Raw genomic sequence first — 15402 nt, forward strand, 5'->3', positions numbered from 1 at the left:
CCTCTAATTTGCCATTTCAGATTTTCCCATGATGAGCAGAGGGAAATCGCTGACTGACGTCCTTGTGCAGAGATTGGGCAATATTCTGTCGTATGAAGGCTGTTATAAAAATCAAGGAAGCATTGAAGATCAGTTTTAATTGGAGATGATTCAGTTTCTTTGTTAAGGAAATAGCCATTTGCTCAAAGCTTTTCTGTTCTTCCTCTTAGATTTTTGTTTTGTGCATCTGTGTTTGAGCACCGAAAAAAACGAGAGAAATAAATCAATCAAGGGCCTCCAGATCTACTTTGTAGCTTTCTGGCTAATGGTAAGTTCATCACTCTCTGCATTTTGTGCATTTGGCCTTAAAATGGGCTAATTTCAATCTGATGTCATTTATAGTTAATCTATTCGATTTATGGGGGCTGATCAGTATGTCACAAACGTTCAAAATGACTCTGAGGCTTTCCAAGCTAGCACTGGTTCTCAGGACATTTACTCCAGGACTCTGATGCACAGATTCCAGATTGTGCTAGGATATTTTCTGAATTAGGTATCCCCACCCCAGGGTTTGGAAATCCATTCAGATGATAAATAATATTCTAGCACCTTTCATCCTAAAACTTCAGCTGGCTTTACAAACAGTAACTAAGCTGCATGACACCTCTGTGAGTTAGAGGAACACAATTGTCCCCATTTTACAGATAGGGAAACTGAGGAACAGGAAGACAAAATGAGCTATCCAGTGAGTCACTTGTGAGGAAAAGAACTGAGGAGTTATAAGCTTCAGTGCCCTGCTGTCACCACTAGGCTACTGTCAGGGTTCCCTCCCCACTCTGAACTCTAGGGTACAGATGTGGGGACCCGCATGAAAGACCCCCTAAGCTTATTTTTACCAGCTTAGGTTAAAAACTTTCCCAAGGCACAAATTTCACCTTGTCCTTGAACAGTATGCTGCTACCACAAGTGATTTAGAGAAAGAACAGGGAAAAGATCACTTGGAGTTCCTATTTCTCCAAAATATCCCCCCAAGCCCTTACACCTCTTTCCTGGGAGGCTTGAGAATAAACAAGATGAGCACAAACCAGCCTTGGATTTTTAAGACCCATAAAACCCAATAAGATTCTTACAAAACAAAACTTTATTAGAAGAACAAAAAAGGATAAGAGAACAACTCTGTAAAATCAGAATGGAAGATAATCTTACAGGCAGTCAGATTTAAAACATAGGGAATCCCTCTAGGCAAAACCTTAAGTTACAAAAAGACACACAAACAGGAATACACATTTCCTCCAGCACAGCAAATTTCACAAGCCAAAACAAAGAAAACCTAATGCATTTTCTAGCTAGATAACTTACGAACTTTACAGGAGTTGGGGGGCTAAGAGGGATAAATACCGGAGAGGGAGAGGAATTATTTAAGCTCAGTACCAATGTGGACACAAGAACAAATGGATATAAACTGGCCACCAGGAAATTTAGACTAGAAATTAGATGAAGGTTTCTAACCATCAGAGGAGTGAAGTTTTGGAATAGCCTTCCAAGGGAAGCAGTGGGGGCAAAAGATCTATCTGGCTTTAAGATTAAACTTGATAAATTTATGGAGGAGATGGTATGATGGGATAACATGGTTTTGGTAATTAAATATTTATGGTAAATAGGCCCAATGGGCTGTGATGGGATGTTAGATGGGGTGGGATCTGAGTTACTGCAGAAAATTCTTTCCTGGGTATCTGGCTGATGAATCTTGGCCATATGCTCAAGGTTTAGCTGATCGCCATATTTGGGATTGGGAAGGAATTTTCCTTGAGGGCAGATTGGAGGTTTTTTGCCTTCCTCTGTAGCATGGGGCACGGGTCACTTGCTGGAGGATTCTCTGCTCCTTGAAGTCTTTAAACTACGATTTGAGGACTTCAATAGCACAGATATAGGTGTGAGGTTTTTTGCAGGAGTGGGTGGGTGAAATTCTGTGGCCTGCGTTATGCAGGAGGTCAGACTAGATGATCGTAATGGTCCCTTCTGACCTAAATAACTATGAATCCTTGATCTGTTCCCGGCAAAGGTATCACACAGACAGACAAAAGCCTTTCCCCCCCGCTCCAGATTTGAAAGTATCTTGTCCCCTCATTGGTCATTTTGGGTCAGGTGCCAGCCAGGTTACCGGAGCTTCTTAACCCTTTACAGGTGAAAGGGTTTTGCCTCTGGCCAGGACGGATTTTATAGCACTGTATACAGAAAAGTGGTTACTCTGCCCTTTATATTTATGACAGCTGCCCTTCTTCCCTCTAGATAGGAATAAGAGTTGTTATTCCATATTAACTATTAATAATGAGACTTTACACATATTTTAGTTTTCCCTTGATACTGATGATGGAAAACCAAAGCAGTGACCTGCTTCAAAGTGCTCTTGACGACCTTCTTCAGGAAGACTTCAAACGATTTAAAGACAAACTATCACACTCTGACTTTGAGGGGAAAGGTACCATCCCCCGAGGTCGGCTGGAGAATGCCGACAGGACCGATATGAAGAACCTCCTGATGGCATTCTATGGTGCAGCGGCTGCAGTGGATATAACTATAGACGTTTTCACTCAGATCAGCTTCAGAAAGGCTGCTGCAAAACTCAGAGAAGAAAGAGAGAAAGGTAAGAAACCTAAAGTTACTCAAAAACCTGGGAGTCTCCCCCAGGGCAGTAGCAGAAGGAGAAACAGGCTGATGGCAGGAATGACAAATTCTGAACCCCAGCTGGAAATGCGGGGGACTCAGAGCAGAGATGCCTAGAGTAGATTCTCTGATCTGCTCCACTTCCTTTTTACCAGTCAGCCGGCACAAGGGGAGCAGAGGCAGCTTGTAACTCTCCATCTGAGGAAATCCCCGGGTGTGTGGGGGGGGGATCCCCAGTGGGTGTAGAGCCAACAAAGGGATGCAGAGAGAGTGCCACGGACAGAGAGGTGGGGAGGAGGAGTAACTAGAGTGCATCCCCAGCTGGGGGACTGTTCTTTGGGGACCATTGGGAGCTGGCAAGTTAGAACAGCTCCCAGGCTGCTGTAATCTGTGCTGCACCTGGGACATAGAATCAAGGATGTGTAGTTGGAAACTGATCACAGCAGAGAGTCTGGCTCAATAGAGTCTCACCAAACAGCTGACTGGCCCCATGAGACCCTTCTGGAATTCCAAGCAGAAATTTTATATTGGAGGCTATTTTTCACTGAAAACAAACAAAACAAATCCGGTGCAATACAAACAGCCAAGGACCAGCAAATCTGGAGAGCTGCAGTTCCAAAGTCCCTCGGCTGCTTTTCAGTGTCCCACATGAGCGTAAGAGCCAGTGCCAATGGGGCTCCACTCTTTAGTTAGACTCCATGTGCTCTGTTATGAGTTAAACTCAATCCTGTTATAGTCATTCCTGTTCCTCTCACCCACAGTGACAGTGGAGCTCAGCTGGGTTGGTTCTGCCCGGGGTCCCTGGGATGGAATGCTCCAGGGCTGGCAGTGGGGCTCTCCCTAGAGGCCTTTGGCATTCACTGCCCTGGACAGTCCCCCAGGGTATGAGTTTAATATCCCCCAGAGCACAATGCAGGAAGCATTTATTTATTGTTGACTGTGAGCTCTGTTAAGAAGGCACATCCTTGTGAAGTGACTGGGCAATTTCTCAGTTTGTATTTGTCTTTTAATCTCACAATCGGATGATGATGGAAAACATAACATCCCCCGTGGTGAGCTAGAGAAAGCCAATGTGTTAGATGTGCCTCAAGCCTGTTAGAATGCTGTGGGGAACATGGGATGGATGTAACCCCAGAAATCCTCAATCAGATCGACCTGAGACAGTCAGCTTCTAAGGTCATGGAGGAAACAAAGACGGGTAAAGAATCTAAAGTTGCCATGACTCCTGGAAAGCTCTTCTTCAATATTCCCCCTTCCACCAACCTCCCTACAAAGATATAGCAGAAGCAGGAACAGCTGCAGTTGGTTAATAATACTGAGTAGATTCCAAGGCCCAAGGGAAAGCCAGTGGGAGCTGGCGTGATTCAAAGCAGGGACGCAGGATTTTCCTAGTGCGCAAGTGAAATTAGATGTTCTGGAAACACACAAGTTGCTATACGGATACTGTACAAGCAAGTGACATCAGAAGAAAGAGCTGTGATCAATGGCATGGTGTTCCTGGTCAGTTTTTAGACTGGATCTTAGTGGAGAAACTGAGAATGAGAAATGAGGGTGAGAGCAAGTGATTTGGGGGAACTGGCAGTACAGGACCAGACTCCCTTGAGTTCTACTCCTTTGCCTGGTGCGATGGCCCAAGAAGTGTAGCAGAAAGCGGAAGGGGAATCCCCAGCTAGCACAGAGGCTGCTCCTGTGCCACCATCTCGGGCAGTCCCTAGCACAGCAGGTGTGGAACGAACACTATGGTGCTCCAGCTGCAGCTCTACTGGCCCCTCGGGATCACAGCCGGCTGGTGTAATTTAGAACAACCCTCAAGATCAGACCATTTGAGAACTAGCCCCAGCCTCAGGATCAGGGAGGTGCAATCAGGGTGGAGGATGGGAGAACAACCAGACACTGCTGTGGCCGCACATATCATAGAATCATAGAATCATAGAATATCAGGGTTGGAAGGGACCTCAGGAGGTCATCTAGTCCAACCCCCTGCTCAAAAGCAGGACCCATACCCAATTAAATCATCCCGGCCAGGGCTTTGTCAAGCCTGACCTTAAAAACTTCTAAGGAAGGAGATTCCACCACCTCCCTAGGCAACGCATTCCAGTGTTTCACCACCCTCCTAGTGAAAAAGTTTTTCCTAATATCCAACCTAAACCTCCCCACTTGCAACTTGAGACCATTACTCCTTGTCCTGTCCTCTTCCACCACTGAGAATAGTCTAGAACCATCCTCCCTGGAACCACCTCTCAGGTAGTTGAAAGCAGCTATCAAATCCCCCCTCATTCTTCTCTTCTGCAGACTAAACAATCCCAGTTCCCTCAGCCTCTCCTCATAACTCATGTGTTCCAGACCCCTAATCATTTTTGTTGCCCTTCGCTGGACTCTCTCCAATTTATCCACATCCTTCTTGTAGTGTGGGGCCCAAAACTGGACACAGTACTCCAGATGAGGCCTCACCAATGTCGAATAGAGGGGGACGATCACGTCCCTTGATCTGCTCGCTATGCCCCTACTTATACATCCCAAAATGCCATTGGCCTTCTTGGCAACAAGGGCACACTGCTGGCTCATATCCAGCTTCTCGTCCACTGTCACCCCTAGGTCCTTTTCCGCAGAACTGCTGCCTAGCCATTCGGTCCTAGTCTGTAGCTGTGCATTGGGTTCTTCCGTCCTAAGTGCAGGACCCTGCACTTATCCTTATTGAACCTCATCAGATTTCGTTTGGCCCAATCCTCCAATTTGTCTAGGTCCCTCTGTATCCTATCCCTGCCCTCCAGCGTATCTACCACTCCTCCCAGTTTAGTATCATCCGCAAATTTGCTGAGAGTGCAATCCACACCATCCTCCAGATCATTTATGAAGATATTGAACAAAACCGGCCCCAGGACCGACCCCTGGGGCACTCCACTTGACACCAGCTGCCAACTAGACATGGAGCCATTGGTCACTACCCGTTGAGCCCGACAATCTAGCCAACTTTCTACCCACCTTATAGTGCATTCATCCAGCCCATACTTCCTTAACTTGCTGACAAGAATACTGTGGGAGACTGTGTCAAAAGCTTTGCTAAAGTCAAGATACAATACATCCACTGCTTTCCCTTCATCCACAGAACCAGTAATCTCATCATAGAAGGCGATTAGATTAGTCAGGCATGACCTTCCCTTGGTGAATCCATGCTGACTGTTCCTGATCACTTTCCTCTCATGTAAGTGCTTCAGGATTGATTCTTTGAGGACCTGCTCCATGATTTTTCCGGGGACTGAAGTGAGGCTTACTGGCCTGTAGTTCCCAGGATCCTCCTTCTTCCCTTTTTTAAAGATTGGCACTACATTAGCCTTTTTCCAGTCATCCGGGACTTCCCCCGTTCGCCACGAGTTTTCAAAGATAATGGCCAATGGCTCTGCAATCACAGCCGCCAGTTCCTTTAGCACTCTCGGATGCAACTCATCCGGCCCCATGGACTTGTGCATGTCTAGTTTTTCTAAATAGTCCCTAACCACCTCTTTCTCCACAGAGGGCTGGCCATCTACTCCCCATGTTGTGATGCCCAGCACAGCAGTCTGGGAGCTGACCTTGTTCGTGAAGACAGAGGCAAAAAAAGCATTGAGTACATTAGTTTTTTCCACATCCTCCGTCACTAGGTTGCCTCCCTCATTCATTAAGGGGCCCACACTTTCCTTGGCTTTCTTCTTGTTGCCAACATACCTGAAGAAACCCTTCTTGTTACTCTTAACATCTCTCGCTAGCTGCAGCTCCAGGTGCGATTTGGCCCTCCTAATTTCATTCCTACATGCCCGAGCAATATTTTTATACTCTTCCCTGGTCATATGTCCAACCTTCCACTTCTTGTAAGCTTCTTTTTTATGCTTAAGATCTGCTAGGATTTCACCGTTAAGCCAAGCTGGTCACCTGCCATACTTAATATTCTTTCGACACATCGGGATGGTTTGTCCCTGTAACCTCAACAGAGATTCCTTGAAATACAGCCAGCTCTCCTGGACTCCTTTCCCCTTCATGTTAGTCCCCCAGGGGATCCTACCCATCCGTTCCCTGAGGGAGTCGAAGTCTGCTTTCCTGAAGTCCAGGGTCCGTATCCTGCTGCTTACTTTTCTTCCCTGTGTCAGGATCCTGAACTCAACCAACTCATGGTCACTGCCTCCCAGATTCCCATCCACTTTTGCTTCCCCTACTAATTCTTCCCGGTTTGTGAGCAGCAGGTCAAGAAAAGCTCCCCCCCTAGTTGGCTCCTCTAGCACTTGCACCAGGAAATTGTCCCTTACGCTTTCCAAAAACTTCCTGGATTGTCTATGCACCGCTGTACTGCTCCAGCAGATATCAGGAAAATTAAAGTCACCCATGAGAATCAGGGCATGCGATCTAGTAGCTTCCGCAAGCTGCCGGAAGAAAGCCTCATCCACCTCATCCCCCTGGTCCGGTGGTCTATAGCAGACTCCCACCACTACATCACTCCTGTTGCTCACACTTCTAAACTTAATCCAGAGACACTCAGGTTTTTCTGCAGTATTGTACTGGAGCTCTGAGCAGTCATACTGCTCCCTTACATACAGTGTTACTCCCCCACCTTTTCTGCCCTGCCTATCCTTCCTGAACAGTTTATAACCATCCATGACAGTACTCCAGTCATGTGAGTTATCCCACCAAGTCTCTGTTATTCCAATTACGTCATAATTCCTTGACATCACCAGGACCTCCAGTTCTCCCTGCTTGTTTCCAAGGCTTTGTGCATTCGTATATAAGCACTTGAGATAACCTGCTGATCGCCCCTCATTCTCAGTATGAGGCAGGAGCCCTCCCCTCACAGACATTCCTGCCTGTGCTTCCTCCCGGTATCCCCCTTTCCCACTTACCTCAGGGCTTTGGTCTCCTTCCCCCGGTGAACCTAGTTTAAAGCCCTCCTCACTAGGTTAGCCAGCCTGCTCGCAAAGATGCTCTTCCCTCTCTTCGTAAGGTGGAGCCCGTCTCTGCCCAGCACTCCTCCTTCATGGAACACCATCCCATGGTCAAAGAATCCAAAGCCTTCTCTCCGACACCACCTGCGTAGCCATTCGTTGACTTCCACTATTCGACGGTCCCTACCCAGGCCTTTTCCTTCCACGGGGAGGATGGACGAGAACAGCACCTGCGCCTCAAACTCCTTTATCCTTCTTCCCAGAGCCACGTAGTCCACAGTGATCCGCTCAAGGTCATTCTTGGCAGTATCATTGGTGCCCACGTGGAGAAGCAGGAAGGGGTAGCGATCCGAGGGCTTGATGAGTCTCGGCAGTCTCTCCGTCACATCGCGAATCTTAGCCCCCGGCAAGCAGCAGACTTCTCGGTTTTCCCGGTCAGGGCGGCAGATAGATGACTCAGTCCCCCGGAGTAGAGAGTCCCTGACCACCACCACCCGCCTCCTTCTCTTGGGAGTGGTGGTCGTGGAACCCCCCATCTCAGGACAGCGCATCTCATATATAGCGCACAGCAGAGCATCTGCTCCTAGAGGGAGATCTCATGCCTTTCTGTTCCTGTTAGTTGTAGTTTCTAAACCTTTTTCCTGTGAGGACAGCCTTTAAACCTCAAACCATCATGAGGGGTGAAAGGATGAAGCAGCTGTCCGCATTTCTTTAGCAGGAGGCTGAAGGGACCTTAATACACCCAGTGCGCTTTAACAACAGAATTACTTGGATCTGTTTGAGATGTACGTACGGGCTTAACCCAGCCCAGAGGTCAGCTCCGTGACTGCTGCTGCAATTGTGGTGGGCATGGAATTCCTACAGAGGGGGAGATGAGAGAGGGAAGAAAGCTGAGGAGTAGGAGTAAGGCCAGAGCAAGGCCAGAGTGGGAGGTGAAAGGGAATGTGTTCCCCCCCACCTGGACACGTCACTAAGTGGCCTGGGGCTGTATGGGCTGTTTATCAGAGCTTCGTCCATGTGGGAGGAACCCTGGGACACTGTGTCTCCATTGGAGCTGCGCTGCCAGGGAATGGGGGGAACAGGACAGGGTCGGAGGGCACAGGGCACGTCTGCACATCTGAGAGAGATTTTTGCAACATCATCATCATTGAGCCTCCTTGGGAGAGCGTGACTCCTCTTGAATGGAGATACAGGAATTCCTTGTGGTGACAGCAGCAGAAGGGAACCCTGATTTTTCTGGAAGAGGGTAACGGCTAAGGGACAAATATTAACTATTGTTTACATTTGTGAAACTTTGACCTTTTACATCATTTTAACAAGAAAAATATTGAAAAAAACATAATAGATAAATTAGGTGACACCGGCATTTCACTATCCAATGTTTTGTGAATTCTTGGATCAAAGAAATGCTTTGGGAAGACTGGTGCAAATGCTTTTAGGCTCAGGAAAATTTTGTAAGCCTTGCTCCTGACCAGCAATGATCAGAGACATTCACTCCCTTATTCCCAGCAACCACAAACTTCTTGAGCTACCTGGCATGCATAGGAAGTGTGACTAACAGGGTGCAGCAAATTGCCAACAGAAAATTGTGTTTTTGTCAAAACAATTCTTTTGTGTGAAAATTGTCAGCTTTCCATGGGAAAAACAAACTTTTCTTATGAAAACAGAAAAAAATCTGATTCTGAAATGCTGCTGAAGTGCTGTATGGGAGTCATAGGTCAGGTGACTCATGACCCCTTTTTCCAGTGTGGGCCAGGCTCCCTCTCTGGACTACATCTCCCACAATGCTCCATGGTGACTCAGTAAGAGTGAAAACCGTGGTGCATCATGGAAAATGTAGTCAGGCTAGGGATCTTGGCCTCTAGAAGAGAATGGGCGCATGAGGCAAACAAACTACAATTCCCATAACACATTGCAGCAGCATTTTTTTTAAATCAAAATTCTGGTTTTCAGCCAAAACTTTTTGGCTTTCAAGGTTTTTTGTTTGTTTTTTGTTTTCTATCAAAACCTCAATTTTCCACGCAGGAGGATGGGGAGAAATTCTAAGCAGCTCTAATATTCTCCCTTGTGTGCTGTTCCCGCTCAGCAGTCTGATGTGGAGGGGAACAGAATCAGGGCTCTACCTCCTCACTGCTTCTCACTGCCCCTTTGGGGTGCAGGGTTTCTCCAAGGATACAGTTCCCATGCTCCCTTGTTCTTGTGTGGGAATTACAAGGGTGTGCAATTAGGAGCCTGCCTTCTCTCTCCAGATCTGCATAAATGCCAGGTCCAATCTAGCACTGTTCTAGAAATAGCATCAGTGACACTGTAGCTATAGGTGAGGTGGCAATGCCATGGTAAAACCCTGGACAGGATTTTCTAACTTGTGCATGTAAAACAACAGCTCAGATTGGCTGTGACTGTGGGGGGGAGGGGGGTTTCCACCTCCCTGTGCAGTGTGTGGGTATGGGTTGCTTGCCAGGATTATCTGGGTGCATCTCACTTAATCAATTTGCTGCTGTTGCGGAGGCCTCAGACACTGGTGCACCTCGGTCCCTCCTATCCTCTGCCCGTGGCACATAATAGTCTAGTCTCCTGTGGGCTGTAATATTCTGTTCTCATTTTGGTTGTTGGGTTTAATATGCAGGTGCTGTGGGAGCTGCAAGTGGCCATACCTGCGGATACTCAGGTAAACAAAGCGTCTTGCGGCCCGCCAGGGGCTAACCCTGAACAAGCCGCGGCCCAAGGTTCAGAACCCCTGTTTTAAAGGATGTTTTAACACTCTTAAAATAGCATTCTGAAATGCTGCTGGAGTGCTGTATGTGAGCCATAGTTCATGTGCCTCATGATCCCTTTCTTCTCTGTTGGACAGGTTCCCTTTCTGGAGTACATCTCCCACAATGCACCATGTAGCTCAGCAAGAGAGAAAACCATGGTGCATCATGGAAGATGAAGTCAAGCTAGGGGTCTTGGCCCATTGCAGAGACAGGGCCTTCATAAGCAAGTCATCTGTCCAATGAAACACTGGCACTCCACTTCCCGTACCGCACTACTCAGGATTAGCGATGGGTCCCATCTAAATACCGGTGTCCAATCCTATCCTCCAGTGTTTGGAGTCGCAGTAGCGAGGAATGGGGGTGGAGAGTGAAGCAGAGAAGGGTATCTAGAAGTGAGAAAAACAGAAAGGGATTAAAAGAGCTAGCAACAGGAGAGGCGAGAAAACATAACCAGAGAGTAAGAAGAGAAGTAGTTAGAAATAACAAAAGAAGACAAAGGGTACTGGGGGGAAAGGGAGGAGAACAGAAAAAATAAGACGAAAACTAAAAGAAAAGATCAGAAGGAACAAAAAAAAAAAAAAGGAATGAGCTAAATTATCCATATTCAGAAAAGCACTTGAGCAAATTCTTAACTTTAAGCACATGCTCAAATCTCATTTATTGTAAGGGGACTTCAGTCTGTGCTTAAGGGCATTGCTGAATCAGAACCAAGGTGAGAGATGATCACGTACGAAATAATTAAATAATAAAAGAAAAAAGACTAATTTTAATACGTAAAATTGTAGCAAAATGTAGAGTCACATGATGGTGGGAATGTTGGGCGAAATTGGGGGAGAGACCAGAAAGAATAGAATGCCACCAGTATTTTGTCATGTCCAACTTTTGGATATAACCGATGAATGGCAGTTCAAATGACCTTTGTTTGATCAACTGTACTCAGTATGTCTAATGTTTCATGCCATTGTCATTGAATTAGATTACCAGAAAAAATATAGAGATCATATACAAGAAGAATACCAAGTAATAGAAGACAGGAATGCTCGCCTGGGTGAACATGTGAGTCTAGACAAAAGATACACAGAACTGCTTATTGTAAAAGAACATCGGCAGCGGGAGGAGAAAGAACATGAAATAATCACCAGAGGAAGGAGACACGCAGAGTTGATGGCTCAGCGAACCAGTCACACTAAGATTAGTGTTTTATTTGATCCCGATAGAAGTCGACAAAGCCCAAGAACTGTTGTGTTGCAGGGAGCTGCTGGAATTGGGAAAACAATGACAGCAAGAAAGATCATGTTGGACTGGGCAGCTGGAAAACTCTATCAGAAAAAGTTTGATTACGTTTTCTATATAAATTGCAGAAAAATAAATCTTTTTACTGAACAGAAAAGTGTTGCTGATTTGCTTTTAGACAATTGTCCTAACAGAAAAGGACCAATTAAAGAAATGTTTGAGAAGCCAGAAAAACTCCTGTTCATAATAGATGGTTTTGATGAGTTGAGTTCCTTGCTAGATATTGATGAAGTCGGTCTGTGCACTGACCCATTTGAGAATAAGCCAGTGAAAACCGTACTGTGCAGTTTACTGAGAAAGAAAGTTCTTCAAAAATCCTTCTTACTGATCACTACAAGACCAACTGCTCTGGAGAAACTACAGCAGAATTTGAAATTTCCATGTTATGCAGAGATAATGGGATTTTCTGGAGAAGAGAGGAAAGAATATTTTCATAAATTCTTTTGTGATGAAAAGAAAGCAACACAAGCCTTTAATTTTGTCAAAGAAAATGAAATGCTCTTCACCATGTGCTTTGTCCCCATTGTGTGTTGGATCATCTGCACGGTTATGAAGCAACAGATGGAAAAAGGGGAAGATCTTTCACAAACTTCAAAAACAACCACATCGGTATATTTGCTCTTTCTGTCCACTCTGCTAACTGATCATTTTGCTAACTCAATGCAACAGTCTAAAACTACCCTGTGGAATCTTTGCTCATTGGCTGCAGATGGAATTTTAGAACAGAAAATACTGTTTGAAGAAGGTGACCTGAAGAAACACAATTTATCCTTGTGTAAGATTCAGTCTCTCTTTCTGAATAAAAATATTTTTCAAAAAGATACAGAATGTGAAAGTGTCTACAGCTTCATTCACTTGAGTTTCCAAGAGTTTTTTGCAGCTCTGTTTTATATGCTGGAGGAAAATGAAGAGAAAATGAAAAAATCTTTCTCTTCTAAGAAAGATGTGAACAGCTTGCTAAAAATTTATGGACCATCTAAAAATAATTATTTGATGGTAACAGTACGTTTCTTGTTTGGTCTCTTAAATAAAGAGAGACTAAATGACATGGAGAAAAAATTACATTGTAAAACATCATCTGAAATAAAGCTGGATTTATTGAAGTGGTTTGAAGTAGAAGCTAAAAAAATCTCCTCTCTGCCCTATAAGACCTATGAGGAACTGCGTGACCAGCTTGAGTTGTTTCACTGTTTGTATGAAAGTCAGGAAGAAGAGTTTGTGAAAAGTGCAATGGATAATTTCCAAGAAATTAGATTGGAACACATCAGGCTTACAACAATGGATGAAATTGCTCTTTCATTCTGTGTAAAGAACTGTTGTAGTAAGCAGTCACTTTACCTATGTAATTGTACTCTTGGGATTGGAGAACGAGAAGAAGGATGGATAGCAAAGCTACGGAAACGGTTATTTCCTCTGTAAGTATCACAGTTTATTTAATATTAATCAGTAAATCCTTAGAGTGACATCTCATCATATCACCATTATAATGCCCCTTTTTTCCAGCGGATTATAAGATATTTGCAGATTTGTCTTGGTCTTTCCCTGTAAAATGAGGTTACACTGTCCCTCTGGGTCTGGTTGGGTCGAGGTAGCTGGGTCAGAAAACCTTATGGTTGCAGGATAGGCAGGAATAAGGAAGTGAGGGTTAAGCAGAAGGACCTGGAAACAGCTGGGACCAGTTAGCTTCCTGGGAATCTAGATTGGATCAGATAGAAGGAGAGGAAGTTAAGATGCTATGGGCCTGAGTGGTTAGCTAGGTACCTGTCTGCATTGAAGAAGCTGGATACCAGAACTGGAGTAAACATTTTAGCTTTGCCAGTTTCACCAGTGCTGTATAGAGGAGAAACGTAACCTCCTTGTTCCTACTATATATATATACTCCTGTTTATACATCCAACGATCCCATTAGCCCTTTCAGCCACAGCATTGCCCTGGGAGATCATGGTCGATTGGTTCTCCATCATAACTCCAAGTCCTTTTCAGAGTCACTGCTTTCCAAACTACCGTTCCATATTATAAGCATGCCCATATTCATTGCTCCTTCCGTCTGACCTGTCGAAAGGCATGTTGTTTGTGTGGATCAGTTTACCTAGAGATCCAGCAAGCTCTGTATAAGTGACCTGCCCTGTCCTACAGCCTAGTCACGATAGCAAATGAGTTAGACCTGTCCAGGTCCTTGAGCACCTGAATAGCAAAAGGAAAAGGTATAAGGACTAGAAGCTGGGTCTGCAGAGCCTGGGACAGCTGATATTCCCAAAGTGCCATCAGGCAGCCCTGTAGTCGTTAAGCCAGGGAGCTCTATGGAGAATAGGTGCTGCAGGATGTACTTACTGCCCAAGAGATCCAGAGTGAAGTACCCTGTGGCCCTCTGATTGTCCAAGTGCCCTATTTAACCCCAGGGGTTGCCCCAGGAAGTTGTCTGGGCTGCCATACAGACTTTGACCTGCTGCAGTGCCAGACTTTGCTTGGCCTCCTGATCTCCAGCCTCTGACTCTAGCCTGATTCTGACCCTGACCCTTGTCTACAGAACCTGGCTCTTGTGATTCCTCCAACTCCAGCCTAGCAACTACTGTCCCTAGAGAGCAGAGCTCAGCCCACCTATGACCGCTAGGCCAGACCTCCTACGCCCCAGTCCTTCACAGCAGGATTAGCCACAAACAATTCAGAAGACTCTCAAATGGCAGCTGATTGTAGCTCAGCTCCTGCTGCTCCTGGACTCTGTGTTGGCACCCAGCCAGCTGCCTGAAGCCGTCAAGCAATCACCTCTTGTTCCCTCTCCACTAGGCTTAGCATCTTCCCGAAGGCTACAATCCAAGCCTTGCTGTTTCCTGCACTGCCCAGTCCCTAGCCATGTCACAGGTGATCCCCAGCCATTAGTCAACATCTTACACTACAGCTCCACCTGGCTGCTGATGGCAGTCGTGCTACTGCATTCTCTCACCCGGTGAGAGGTTGATCTGTTTTGGTTCTGCTGGGCAGTATCCTTAATTCCTTCTCTGTAATGTGTGCAGCACCCAACTGCGAGGTGTCTCCTGCCCACCCCCTTCCCTCAGCTCAGTTATGGGACAATGTGAAAGGGGCAGTATTTGGGATAGTCTCCTCCTGCATAGATCCTGCTCCTGAGTCAGGGGCAGGTGCTGGCAGCAATGAGCAATTCACAGGCTGCTGTCACTACTGCAAAGCTTTAGGGTCCAGTGAGATCTGAGGATCCAAAGATCCACCATGTAGTGCACTAACTTACTCCAGCTGCTAATGGACCCAAGAGGCCAAACCTGCAGACAGGGATCAGTGTACCATATGGGAATCTGTGTCCCACAGATTTGTCGTTTTGCCAAAAAAATGAGTTTTATTATGAGGAAATAGAATGTAGCTGCCTGCCTGAAAGGCTCTTGTGAGTTTCATTTTCTGTTAGTGAAATTGACAAAAGCTTTCCCAGAGGGCCGCCTTGGAAGCATGCAGGGTTGTTCTGCCATCCCCTAGCTCTGGGGCAGAGAAAGGCGGAGAACCCGCAATGCATCCTCACCTCTTACCTAGCTCTAGGGGATGGACAGGCGCAGTGTCTGTTGTTTTTTGATGTTTTAATCCTGATCTGGGGCAAAACATCATCTGAAAAAGTGAAATTTTTCATGGAAAGGTCTACCCTTTTTTCATCCCGTGCTACTGGTAACAGCTGTGTGTGTGGAAGGGGATTGTAAAATCTTTGTGCCACTAGAGATCAGTCCGCTTGACTCCAAATAAAGGATCAGGTCCATTAGCCTGAAAGCATCAGTATCATCTTCATGATTCTTCCCACGCCGTCAGGG

At 45.9% G+C, this 15402-nt stretch overlaps 1 protein-coding gene across 1 annotated transcript in view; it reads left to right on the plus strand.

Annotated features, from left to right (window-relative positions):
- The first annotated feature begins 226 nt into the window (after positions 1–226).
- The window catches only part of LOC144265518 (NACHT, LRR and PYD domains-containing protein 3-like), a 43720-nt gene continuing 28544 nt past the window's right edge, over positions 227–15402 (plus strand). Inside the window, exons 1-3 of the mRNA XM_077818163.1 lie at positions 227–307; positions 2331–2623; positions 11283–13014. Coding sequence (XP_077674289.1) covers positions 2347–2623; positions 11283–13014 — 2009 coding nt within the window. The 5' untranslated portion in view covers positions 227–307; positions 2331–2346. The remainder of the gene's footprint in view (positions 308–2330; positions 2624–11282; positions 13015–15402) is intronic.

This window comes from Eretmochelys imbricata, chromosome 6 (genome assembly GCF_965152235.1).
Source record: "Eretmochelys imbricata isolate rEreImb1 chromosome 6, rEreImb1.hap1, whole genome shotgun sequence".
NCBI lineage: Eukaryota > Metazoa > Chordata > Testudines > Cheloniidae > Eretmochelys > Eretmochelys imbricata.